Source organism: Triturus cristatus, chromosome 9, assembly GCF_964204655.1.
Source record: "Triturus cristatus chromosome 9, aTriCri1.1, whole genome shotgun sequence".
Classification (NCBI taxonomy): Eukaryota; Metazoa; Chordata; class Amphibia; order Caudata; family Salamandridae; genus Triturus; species Triturus cristatus.
The window spans coordinates 180184459-180197526 of NC_140592.1; the positions used below are offsets into that span (position 1 = coordinate 180184459).

The 13068-nt window shown below is 47.6% G+C and overlaps 1 protein-coding gene across 1 annotated transcript in view; it reads left to right on the forward strand.

The window, feature by feature from the left end:
• The window catches only part of ADAMTS9 (ADAM metallopeptidase with thrombospondin type 1 motif 9), an 876266-nt gene that overhangs the window by 771691 nt on the left and 91507 nt on the right, over positions 1 to 13068 (forward strand). Inside the window, exon 32 of the mRNA XM_085624697.1 lies at positions 12503 to 12697. Within this exon, the coding sequence (XP_085480823.1) occupies positions 12503 to 12697 (195 nt within the window). The remainder of the gene's footprint in view (positions 1 to 12502; positions 12698 to 13068) is intronic.

A 13068-nucleotide genomic window follows, 5' to 3' on the forward strand; every position in this document is an offset into this window, starting at 1 on the left:
GCGGAAATTTTACTGATAAAAAAACCAATGAAATTCCCCCGTTATAGTTAGTGCAGGCAACTATAACTCACGCGACCGCAATCCTCTGCTGATGCTAATACTGTATTTAGACACTTATTTGCCCATGTCTTCTTCCATACATTTTTAGCTATACATATATTACAAATATTTTTTTTTCATAAAGACACATGTCATCAGCAGAAGATTGCGGTCGCGTGAGTTATAGTTGCCTGCACTAACTATAACGGGGGAATTTCATTGGTTTTTTATCAGTAAAATTTCCGCTAACTATAACATGTGTGAAACCTATGGTTTTTTCAGTGAATTTGCAAGGTTTTTTAAATGCTAATTCCTAACTATAACGTGTGTGAAACCTATGGTTTTTTCAGTGAATTTGTACGGTTTTTTAAATGCTAAGTTACTTTACGCCATTCGTGGCGTGCGCGCCCACTTAACGCAGTTCGTTCCGTGCGCGCACGGTGCGCTTCGCGCACCGTGCGCGCACAGTGAGCACGCGGTGCGCTTCGCGCACCGCGCGCCCACTTTACGCAGTTAGTGCCGTGCACGCACGGTGGGCACGCGGTGCGATGACAAAGCAAGAAAGCACGTCAACAATTCTGTTTCTGCTTTCCTCCGTGACTATGGTATGGGTGCCATTTACCACAACAACTTGCGTTATGACATGCAAGACATTTATAGAGGAGATGGTGTGCACTTCAATGATGAAGGGAACAGAGTCTTCCTCTTGAACCTTAGACTCTGCATCGGTACTTACTTGTAGGTACCACTAAAAAATCATTTCATAAACACAACGGCTCTTTTTAGAGCCCCCTAATATCTAAACACTTAAATCTGATTTTCATTTTTTTTTTTTTTTTTTCTACCGTACGCTTACCGTAAGCTTACCGTACGCGTACCCCGTGATTTTTTTCAAAATCAATAAATGTTTTTTTTGTACTTTTCTGTCCTTCTTTGACCCCCTTACAAATGTTAGGGGGTCTGTAACTCTCCTCATTGCCCCCTTTCCTTGTTTTCACTCTTTTTTTTCAGAGTGAAATACACAAAATGGCGGCCGCCGCTTCCTGGTTTCGGCCGATTCGAATGTTTACTAAGATCTAAGAGCCAATCAGAATCGCGCTCGCGCACGCCACCGTACGCTTACCGTAAGCGTACGGTAAGCGTACCGTAAGCGGGCTCAGATATATATATTGATTTAAAGGCTATTTTCTCAGAATCTACTGAACAGATTTACACCAAACCTACAAAAGGCACTTCCTTGACCTAGGGACTACCTCTCTGCCAAATTTTGAGTAATTCTGTTCAGCCGTTCGGGCTGTAGCTCGTTCTAAAGGTCCTATGGAAAAATGCATGGGAAAAACGCGTTTTGGGACCCCCCTTTTATCTCAGCCCCCGCTTGACGGATCCCCCCGAGACTTTCAGGGTAGGAGCGGAGCGTAGCGCCCCACCTATTTTGAGAAATTCGCGAGGATTCGTCGACCGGCGCCAAAGTTATTCAAAATAGAATGTTGAGGTTTTCCTATGGAAACGTGGTCCTAACTATAACTACCTACTGGCGACCGCCAGTAGGTAATATATATATATGTAGATATATATATATTTTTTTTAAAGAACAAACAGTCTGTGGTCAGTGCGCACATTGAAGTCAGCTGGTGCATGTGTCGAGGTCAGACCATACCTCGCAGTAATTTCTTCAAACAAAATAGGGCACTGCACTCCAGAAGTCGTGTAGATTGTAGAAAAGCATTTAATAAAGCATAGTTACCGCCACCATTACCACCAACAAACGTTTCGACCAAGAGATGGTCTTTGTCACGGTTACGGGTGCGCGAGTTATAGTTAGCTGAACTAACTATAACGGGGGAATTTCTGTGGTTTTATGCGAGAGAAATGTCCAACTAACTATAACGTCCTTGAAACCTATGTTTTTTTTCAGTGAATTTCTAAGGTTTTTTAAATGCTAATTTCTTACTATGACGTACCTGAAACCTATGGTTTTTTCAGTGAATATATATATATATATATATATATCTGAAAGAAATACGTTAGTTAGATTCCTCACCTTAGAATATCCCCAGGCGTCAGGCTGGATCCGGAAAGATTTTTGTAGCAATACCCCTTGCGCGTCGCTAGGCGTCGTCTGCGGCTCCGCGTCCGTCGTTGGCGTCGTGCACCGGAATGACGTCGTCGGAGTACTTGGACGCCGCCCTCGTGCGCTGACGTCAGTTCTTCTTTTTTCAGCGCCAGACAGCGCCGATCCGGGAAGTCAATTTTTGACTAAACTTTTTTGACTCTTTTTGGTCTTTTGTCGACTCGACTCTGGTGCTGGTAGGATGCCCGGGTTTAAAGCCTGTGACTCCTGTCATCGACTGATGTTGGTGAAGGACCACCATCGCCGGTGCCTTTACTGCCTGGGGGCCGACCACGAGGCGGAGTCGTGCCCCGATTGTCAGGCCTTGACCTCGAAGGCTAGGCGAGAGCGGTCCCGTAAGCTTCTCGAGCTTCGGCACTCGGCTCCGCACCGCTCGCGGTCCCGGTCCAGGAGGAGGTCCAAGGACCGGTCGCAGAGCCGCAGTCACCATCATCGCTCGTTGGGCTCGAAGTCTTCGGGTAAGTCGAAGCGATCTAAGAAGTCCAAGAGGCGACACCGCTCTTCGGACTCCCCTCGCCAGTTGCGACTCGGCCGAGGGTCAGGGTGGTCCCACCCCCACGGCTCCGTCGGAGCCGCAGGAGCCGCATCCGTCCCCATACCCGCCGGTCCCTGGGACTGACGCGACTCCGGCGGAGGTCAGTGCCTTCCTCTCAGCCATGAGGGGCCTGGCTCCGCCGTCGACGCCTGCCGGCGCGCCTTCGGGCCCCGCGGGCTCGACTGGACGACCTTGCGTGCCAGCGGCTCCGTTGACGACTTGGTCCAGGCCTGGATCCCTGCCGGCGCCGGTCAACCTCACGACGCCTCCTCCGCCGGCACCGACACCGGTTCTGCCCCCGGCACCCTCTCCGGACGACACCGTTCCCCGGTTTAGCCCCTGTCCGGGCCGGGCGCCGCTGCGGCACCGCTTGACGTCACTGCCGTGAGCATTTCATTTACCGCCCGGCTCCGATCATTCCTCCTGTTTATCAGGAATCGGATGACGGGGGCGACTGGTAGGGGTCTGCGGACCCTATGGCCCTACAGGGCCAACTTTCACAGGACTGGGCAGACGAACTGGGGGATGCCAGTGGTCTGGACACTTCCCCGGACGTGGATTCCGCCGTGGCGGTACTGGAGGACAACGTGCAGTCCACATCCACCCCGGCAGCATCCGCCTCAAAGCCCTCTTAGTCAGAGCTTTCAGGCCCATTCTACGCCAGTGGGCGGCAGAGTTTGCCATCACCTGCTTCACTGGCGATCCATCACTTTGGACAGGTGGGTGCTGCAAATCGCCCGAAGGGGCTACTCCCTCCCCTTCGAGACGACCCCTCCAGCCATGCCTCCGCAGTGCCACCGTATATCGGAGGATCACTTGAATCTTCTGCGAGAGGAAGTTACGGCCCTCTTGGCCAAAGAGGCCGTTGAGCGCGTTCCTGGTCCAGAAGTAGGCCGTGGTTGCTATTCCCACTACTTTCTGGTTCCCAAGGGCAAAGGGGGCCTATGCCCTATCTTGGACCTCAGGAGCCTCAACGCCTTCCTCCGGAAGGAACGGTTCAAGATGCTAACTTTAGCTCAGGTTCTGGCTGCCCTCGACCCTGGAGACTGGATGGTAGCGTTGGACTTGCAGGACGCCTATTTTCACATCCCTGTCCTGCCGGCCCACCGGCGCTACCTGCGGTTCACGGTGGGTCAGGAGCACTTTCAGTTCACCGTGCTCCCCTTCGGCCTCACCAGTGCCCCTCGGGTGTTCACGAAAGTGATGGCGGTGGTCGCAGCTCATCTGCGCAGATCGGGGGTTCCAGTCTTCCCCTATCTCGACGACTGGCTGTTAAAGGCTGGCTCGCCCCAGCAAGTCGTCTCCCACCTCCAGACTACGGCCGACCTCCTGCATTTGCTGGGGTTCTCCATCAACGTGCCGAAGTCACACCTGAGACCCTCCCAGAAGCTCCTCTTCATCGGAGCGGTTCTCGATTCGGCGCAGTTCCGGGCTTATCCTCCGGAACAGCGGGTCTGGGATATTCAGGCTCTGATTCCCATCTTTTGGCCTCTATCCTGGGTTTCGGTCAGGTTGGTGCTGCGGCTTCTGGGGCTGATGGCCTCCTGCATCCTGTTGGTGCATTACGCCAGGTGGCAAATGCGGGCTCTGCAGTGGGACCTGAAGTTTCAGTGGGCCCAGCATCGAGGCAACCTGTCCGACCATGTCTTGATCTCGGAGGGCACTGCGAAACAGTTGCAGTGGTGGCTCACGGACCGCGATTGGGTCAGGGGCAGATGCCTCTCCCTACCCCAACCGGAGCACGTAGTAGTGACGGACACGTCCCTCCTGGGAAAGGGGGCCATATGGGAGAGGCGGAGATCAGAGGCCTCTGGTCTCCGGCGGAGTCTCAACTCCATATCAACCTGTTGGAGCTGAGAGCGATCCGGCTTGCACTGAAAGCCTTCCTTCCCTCTGTCCGGGGAAGTGTCGTGCAGGTGTTCACGGACAACACCACCGCCATGTGGTATTGCAACAAACAGGGCGGGGTGGGGTCATGGACCCTTTGTCAGGAGGCTCTGCGCCTCTGGACATGGCTGGAACACCAGGGCATCATCCTGGTGGTTCAACATCTGGCGGGCTCTCTGAACGCCAGAGCGGACGAACTCAGCCGCCGGTGCACGATGGATCACGAATGGCGTCTGAACTCGGACGTGGCGCAAGTTCTCTTTCTGCAGTGGGGAGAGCCTTGGTTAGATCTATTCGCCACCGAAGAGAACGCGCAATGTCAGCAGTTCTGCACGTTGGAATTTCCAAGGCGGCACTCACTCGGAGACGCTTTCGTCGCGAGTGGAGTTGCGGTCTGTTGTACGCCTTTCCGCCTATACCACTTCTGCCCAGAGTGCTGAAGAAGATCAGGTGCGACCGGGCCCAAGTCATCTTAGTGGCTCCGGATTGGGCACGAAGGTACTGGTATCCTGAGCTACTCAGTATGTCAATCGATCCTCCGATACGACTGCCTCTTCAGGAGGACCTTCTGTCGCAGCAGCAGGGGACGGTCCTCCACCCGAACCTGTCCAGTCTCCACCTCCATGCGTGGAGATTGAGCGGCGACAGTTGATGCCATTTGACTTGCCTCCTGAAGTCTGTGATGTGATTCTGGCAGCCAGGTGTCCCTCCACAAAATCGGTATACGCCTGCAGGTAGAACAAATTTGTGGCATGATGCACAGCAAAGGCTGTGGATCCCCTTTCCGCCCCTCTTTCTGAGGTTCTACTCTTTCTTCTTTCTTTGGCCCAGCAGGGCTCTGCTCTGGGCACCTTGAAAGGTTATCTTTCTGCAATCTCTGCTTTCTTACGGCTTCCTGATCAGCCTTCTCTTTTCAAGTCCCCTGTTGTTTCGCGCTTTCTTAAAGGCATTACTTACATGTTTCCTCCTGTCCCCTTCGTAATGCCTCAGTGGGATTTGAATCTTGTTTTGACCTTTCTGATGTGCGCTCCCTTTGAACCCCTTCACAATTGTCTACTTCGTCTTCTGACTCTTAAGACTGCTTTCCTGGTTGCTATCACCTCTGCTAGACGGGTGAGTGAGCTCCAGGCTCTGTCATCTAAGCCTCCCTTTCTTTCTGTTCATCCGGACAAGGGTGTCCTCCGGACTCGTCCTTCTTTTCTTCCGAAAGTGGTGACCCCCTTTCACATTGGGCAATCGGTCACTTTGCCCACCTTCTTTCCGCCTCCACATCCTTCGAAAGAGGAAGAGAGGCTCCACCGTCTGGACCCAAAACGTGCACTGTCCTTTTATTTGGACCGCACCAGACAGTTCCGGGTGGACGACCAACTTTTTGTTGGATTCGTAGGTGCTAAGAAGGGGAGAGCCGTACACAAACGGACCATCTCACGGTGGGTTGTCTTGTGTATAAAAGTTTGTTACTCCTTGGCGCAAAAGGACCCTCCTGTTGGGCTGCAAGCCCATTCCACCCAGGCCACGGCGGCGACTACTGCCCTGGGACGGGGAGTTCCCTTGCAGGACATCTGTCAGGCGGCGACGTGGGCCTCACTGCATACGTTCGCCAAGCACTATTGCCTGGACAGTCAAGTCCGGAGAGATGGCTTCTTTGGCCGTTCTGTTCTCCAGGACTTTCTGGTGTGATCTTGGTTCGCAGACCCTCCACCGGGGTTGGTATTGCTGGGGTATCTATTCTAAGGTGAGGAATCTAACTAACGTGTTTCTTTCAGATGAACAAGTTACTTACCTTCGGTAACGATGTATCTGTAAGAAACATTAGTTAGTTAGATTCCTCACCGACCCACCCATCCTCCCCGATCTGCGAACCGACATCTAGGGTTAAGGTCATCCTGTTCAGGGCCCTAGACTTTTTGGCACCAGTGTCGGTCTCTTGCATGGCTCTGCGTTCCTGGCGTGGAAAGCTATGTACAAGAACTGACGTCAGCGCGCGAGGGCGGCGTCTAAGTTCTCCGACGACGTCATTCCGGCACACGACGCCAACGACGGACGCGGAGCCGCAGACGACGCCTAGCGACGCGCAAGGGGTATTGCTACAAAAATCTTTCCGGATCCAGCCTGACGCCTGAGGATATTCTAAGGTGAGGAATCTAACTAACTAATGTTTCTTACCGAAGGTAAGTAACTTGTTCATATATATATATATATATATATATATACACATATATATATATATATATATATATATATATATATATATATATATATATAGCACAGAATTGAATCCATTCACAAAGCCATGTGCAGCTGTAGACCAAGTTTAACAGCTCAAAATGACTTATTTTACACGTGTCAGGTATCCTTATAAGGGTAGCCCACGTAAATGGGTTTCACTGTTGTGTAACTGTATGCAACAGCTGCATACAAATATGCAGTAGTAAACACCATGCAAAGGCTAGTGAGTGGGTTGTTTGCCTTGAGAGTTTGTGGTGCATGGTGATGGTCATACAATGGACTGAAATAACACCTGTTTCTTGGTGGAAAGTTGTAGGAAACACCCTAAACTTTGTGCAGGTGTAGGGGAATGGCTTTTCTGTGGATTGGAAAAAAATGTTAAGAGTTGATATGCTCATACAACTCCACATTGAGGAAATAGCAAATGTCACTTAAAGTTCCTAGTAGTATACTGGAAAAGGCCAGACTGACACAGCTTTCATGTCAAATGACTGTAAATTTATGAAAATGATCAATACTTGTATATCTACACCCAAGCATAGGAGTACAGTAACATGTGTAAATTTAGAAGAAGCAGTTTTAATAAGTTGTATTGCACACAGAAAATCATGCTTAGGTAATGGGTAAATGATTTAGCATGTTGCATCACATAAAAACTGATCGACCAGAGAAGAGAAGTTTAGTCCTCCCTAAATGCTCAAGGAGACCAGTTGCATGTGGTAGACATCTATCCTCTATCCATCAACCCTTCATACTAATATATTTTCATCTTATTTTGGGGACTCTGAAGGTATGGTTTTTGCGAGCTCCATACAATTTATATAAAAAAAAATGACTATGCTTGTAGTAAGTCAATCAATTCCTGATTGTTTGTGATTTCTCTGCTTTGCAACATATTGCAAAACGTATGAAATCATACAAATCGGTCTGCATATTGGAAAGCTTTAAGGTTAAATTTGAATATCTGTAATACACTGCAAAATTATTTTCGGTGGGAATACAAATATTGCACTTTGTCGCTTGTATGGGACAATGAAGAGTATGACTGTTGCGTAACCTACAACTTTGGAAAGACTCTTCAAGGTGTGCTTTTACACCCACAGGTGTCACGGGCTAAAAGGAAAGACCCCTGTTGAGCAACTGGGGGTTGTCCTATACGCCCACAACATGTCATCCACCACAATCTTCCAATTTAAGCTGTTGACAGTTAACAACAGCAACTGGTCCTCCAATGTGCTGTTGAAGCATTTGACTAGACCATTGCCCCAAGGATGATAAAGGGACGTTTTCATATGTTAATGCCTTGAGGAAAATAAAAAAAAATCTATTTCTTCTGGCACCAATAGGGTGCCCTTCCCTTACAAATACTTTGTGTAAAAATTGAATGACTGAAAAGGAGGTGATATTACGTGCAACACTCAACTTCAGGCCATTTTGAGATAGTCTGTGAGCACAATAGGGAACTTGGAATTCACTCCCAAAATGTTCAAAGGGCCAGCTATGTCCAATGCCCTGGTATTAAAGGGGAGTCCACCGGGTTCACCGGGGTGGGTTCAGTCACCTAAGATTTTTTCACTTACGACATATGAAACACAGTCTCTCACTGAACACTTCATAGATTTGTCTACTCCTGGCCACCAAAAATCCTCTTGTACCCCACGCTTCATTCCTCCTATTTCAATGTGACCGTCATGTGCCAATTCCCAAAATCTTTGTCTTTAACTTGTAGGTACCAGCTGTCCCACCCTACATAGCAGTCCATCTTCACATGTTAATTATGTGGGCACATGCCCATATGCAGTGAATTTCTCTTCCAATCTCTTAGTATTGGGCCACCACGTACGACCCACTTCATAATTTCACTGAGAACATGAACTTTGTGAGCCTTCTCTCTCCATTCACTCTCTTCCAAACCCTCACTCAACACATTGTTAATGGAATTTGCTACACATACAGTTTCACTATCATCCACGACCACCACTACATCTGAATCATCTAAGGGCATTCTGGAGAAGAAATCAGCAATCACGTTCTTCTTGCCAGGAACATACTCAATGTTATAATTAAACCCCTGTAACCGATTTTCCACTCGACAATCTTAGGAGAAGCCTGATCACCCCCTTTGTACTGAATAATTCAATCAGAGGTTTGTGATCCATTCTTTTAAAAAAAGGACCTTCCCACAAATGTACGAAAATACTGTGCTTCCCACCAGAGGGCCAAGGCTTCCTTTTTCTATGGTAGAGTAGTTATGCTCTGCAACCCTAAGTTCTCTGGAAGCTAAGGCAACCACATCCTCTCTACCATTACTTCTCCTCTGCATGAGCACAGCACCCAATCCACAGTTGCTGCATCGGTAACTATGATGCTACTATCTATTTGATTAAATAACTTCAGAAGGCCTGCCGATACAATGTCAGAATGTGCTTTGCCAAAAGTAAATTGGTACTCTACACCCCACAAAAATGAGGCACCCTTCTATAATAAATTCCTGAGGGGACTGTTTTTTATCAGCAAATTGGGGAACACATTTTGAGTAATACTCATCTAACCCCAGGAAAGATATCAGCTGAACTTTATTATCTAGAATGGGAGCTGCCTCGATAGCTTTATGCAACTTCACCTTGGGACTGACACCCTCTTTGGATATGGGGTGTCCTAAGTAAGCCACCTCAGATTGTTCAAATTTACACTTGTCTCACCTCAAAGTTACTCCTTTGTCTTGCAGAACATGCAACACCCTGTCCAAACATATAATATGCTGTTGAAGAGTCTGACCAAATATCAATATGAAGTCCTGGAATTATCGGACGCCAACACAATCTTTGAAAATCTCCTTCATATATCTTTGAAACAACGATGAAGCAAGGGCATTCGTTTGCAATGGAACACTCACTTCAGAGTTACAGATTAGGTCAAGTGTCTCGACTTCTCACTCAGAATCACCAGATGGTATGCTGCTGACATGTCTAACATGGTAAATCTTGTTGCTCCCTGCAATGTACTTAACATCTCACTGATGTTGGGAAGGGGTTCTCTATCCACCCAAATATTTTGGATGATTTCATGCAAATCAACACATAAACATGAGGCATTGTCACTCTTATGTGCTAAAACCACAGGTGCTAGCCAGTCTGAGCTTTCAGTTGTTTCAATAACGTCCAAATCGCACAGTTTATCTAGTTCCATGTGTAGATCTGCCCTCAAAGATAGGGGTTCTCTCTGCACTTTATGTGCCACAGGGTTGGAACTAGGCCTGGGCTAAAATTTCGTTCCGTTCGCGGAAATTGCGATAATTTGACATTTTCGCGTTCCGCGGAGAGCGCGAAAATGTCAAAATTTCCGCTTTCCGCAGCTTGGCGATAATTTGTTTCTTGCTCGCGCTGTAAAATAATACATTCTCGCGCGCGCGCGATCGCCTTACCTGAATCCCTGCGTTCGCCGACAAGTTTTCTTGATCCGGTCGCCTTCTCCATGAGATGTTGTATTGTTTTTAGCCATTTGCGCTGTCTCGCGACAGTTCGCGCCCGCAGTGACGTCATGCGTCGCGCGATCACGTCTTTCTTCTCGCGATCATGCACCGCGAGACAACTCAAAACAAGATGGCCGCGCCCGCGAGCAACCAGATGGGTAAGTTGGCGACCCGCAACCATGCAGAAAATCTCGCGAACATGCGGGAAAAAAATTTCCGCATCTTCGCGATATTTCCGCTTGTTTGCGATAATTTTAAACATTTTCGCGATAATTTGCAAAAGTGGATTTCACAAATTTCGCCCACCCCTAGTTGGAACCAGTTTTCAATATGATTCTGTGTTTGAACCCTCTCAACTTCCCTAATGATTCGTGAATACTCCGGGGAACTTTTCAATCCGCATGTTTACAGAAGACACACTCATGCAAATAGACATTTACTTAGATCTTGAGATCACACAATCAGGCTGATTAGGGTCAAAGATCATATCCAACTCACCCTGTTCATGCCATCCAAACAAGTTCAAACCCTTGATTTTGCCACAAACACCACCCCTACTGCAGATTTCCCATAAAAGTCTAATAAACCGTCAAATTGCCCTTCATCTTCGATTCTTTTCTCATCATAAGCACACATTTTAATGTTGGATGGTTGAAGTTTCTGTGGTTTGAATTTTGTAAATATTTCAGGACCGATTAATGTGAAAGGAGACCCTGAATCTGCCATCAGACATATGTTCTCACCATTCATCACTACATTACATAGCGGTGGTTTCCTATGCTCAAGTTTCAACTCTTCTGTAGCATCTTCTTTTGCTTCACCCAACTCAACTCCAGCAACATCCTTATCACTCAAAATGACTATTAAAATCATATCACTATTGTCATTATGAAATGTTGTTTCATCTACATGAGATACCACCGATATTTTTGTGTTCGGGCATACCCTCACAAAATGCGCCTTGCAGTTTTATTTATAACCTGTGGCAGACAGTGCTGGGCCATTTTTCACTGAAGCTACGCGGTTGTGACTTCAACATCTAAAGCACACAATGATGTCACCACTTTTATTTCATTTGTCCTCTACAAAGGTGGACTTCTTCATGTCTTTATGCCCATCTTTTGCTTGTAAGTCATTCACAACTTTAGACGTGCTTGTATCAATGGTGGACTTAATCGAGTATATCTTCAATTCAATCAGCATTTGTAGAGCATGGCACTGTCATCCCTGGTGGTACCTTGGCACTGGTGGGCGACGTCTCCATCAAAAATCCAGGACTTGAGGAAATGACAGGAAGAGTGAAGAAACAAGGAGAGAAAGGCAAAACAGAGGGAAGAAAAATGAGCAAGCAGAAAAGGCAAACCAGAGGGCTGAAAAAGAGACAGAAAATGCAAAACTGAACAAGAAATTTGCAGAGGATGCACAGAGGGCAACAGGTAGACAGGCAGCAGAGGATAGTAGACTGCGGGCTACCTGGACAGGAGAACTGTCACAGGGGAAGCTCGTAGGAAGTCCTGCTCAATGGGGTCGCGCTGCGGCCTCCATTAAGCAGGTAAAGGGCGGAGGGCAAGGCTCTGGGTGGCAGGAGAAGGGAAGTGGCAGGAGGAGGGAAATGGTGGGAAGAGGGAAAAACCTAGCAGGAAAAGGCTAAACAAATGGGCAGAGAACGAGCTGAAAACGCAAAATAGATGGCAGAAAAATGAGGAGAAGTGCAAAACATTGCAAAACAGAGGGCGGAAAAAAAAGCAGAAAGGCAAAACAGCAGAAAATTTTGCAGAAAAGGCAAAACAGAGTAAAAGAGTGCAAAACACAGGGTGGAAAAACGAGCAGAAAAGGCAAAACAGAGGGCAGAAAAGGCAAACCAAAGCACAAGAGGGCAAAACAGAGTGCAGAAAAGCTAGCAAAAAAAAAGTCAAAATGGAGGGCAGAAAAATGAGCAGAAAAGGCAAAACAGAGGGCAGAAAAACGAGCAAAAAAAGCAAAACAGAGGAGAGAAAAACAAGCAGAAAAGGCAAAACAGAGCAAGAAACGAGTAGAGGAGGCACATACAGAGGGCAGTAGGTAGACAGCCAGCAGAGGGTTGAGACTGTGGGCAAGCTGGACAGGAGAACTGTTGCAGGGGGAGCTGTCATGAGGATCTGCTCCTCTGAACACCTGAACATTATATGAACTTTTTTTTGACAGTACTTATGTTTTTTTTTTTTTACAGTGCTCTGTAACATGCGGCAAGGGCTACAAACAACGGCTGGTATCCTGCAGCGAAATCTATCCTGGGAAGGACCACTACGAATATGGATATCAGAGTACTGTAAACTGTCCTGACACTCAACCACCTAATGTCCAGACCTGCTACCTTGCCGAATGTCCAGTTTCCGCATCATGGAGAGTTGGCAATTGGGGAAGTGTAAGTGTGTTTTATTTCTAGTGGTTATAAATAATAATACAGGTCAACAAAATGAGCATATTTACATGAGTAAGGGCATGAAGTGGCCAATGGGACATACGCTGTCAATATTTATGTTTCAAGGAGTGCTGTTGCTACCTGATGTGTGCATGTTTTTGATTCCATATGTGACAACATAACCGCTCTCCCACATCCAGAGTGTGTAGAGTAGCTTTTTTTCTAACTTCAACTGTTGGTGAATCCATTAATACATGTATTCCATGGCTTATGCCACAGGCTTCTGAAGCAAGCAATACTTATGTACAGCCCCCCAACAAACTTTAACTCATTATGATTTTGCTACTGAATATTTATCTAACTTTGCGCTTGCT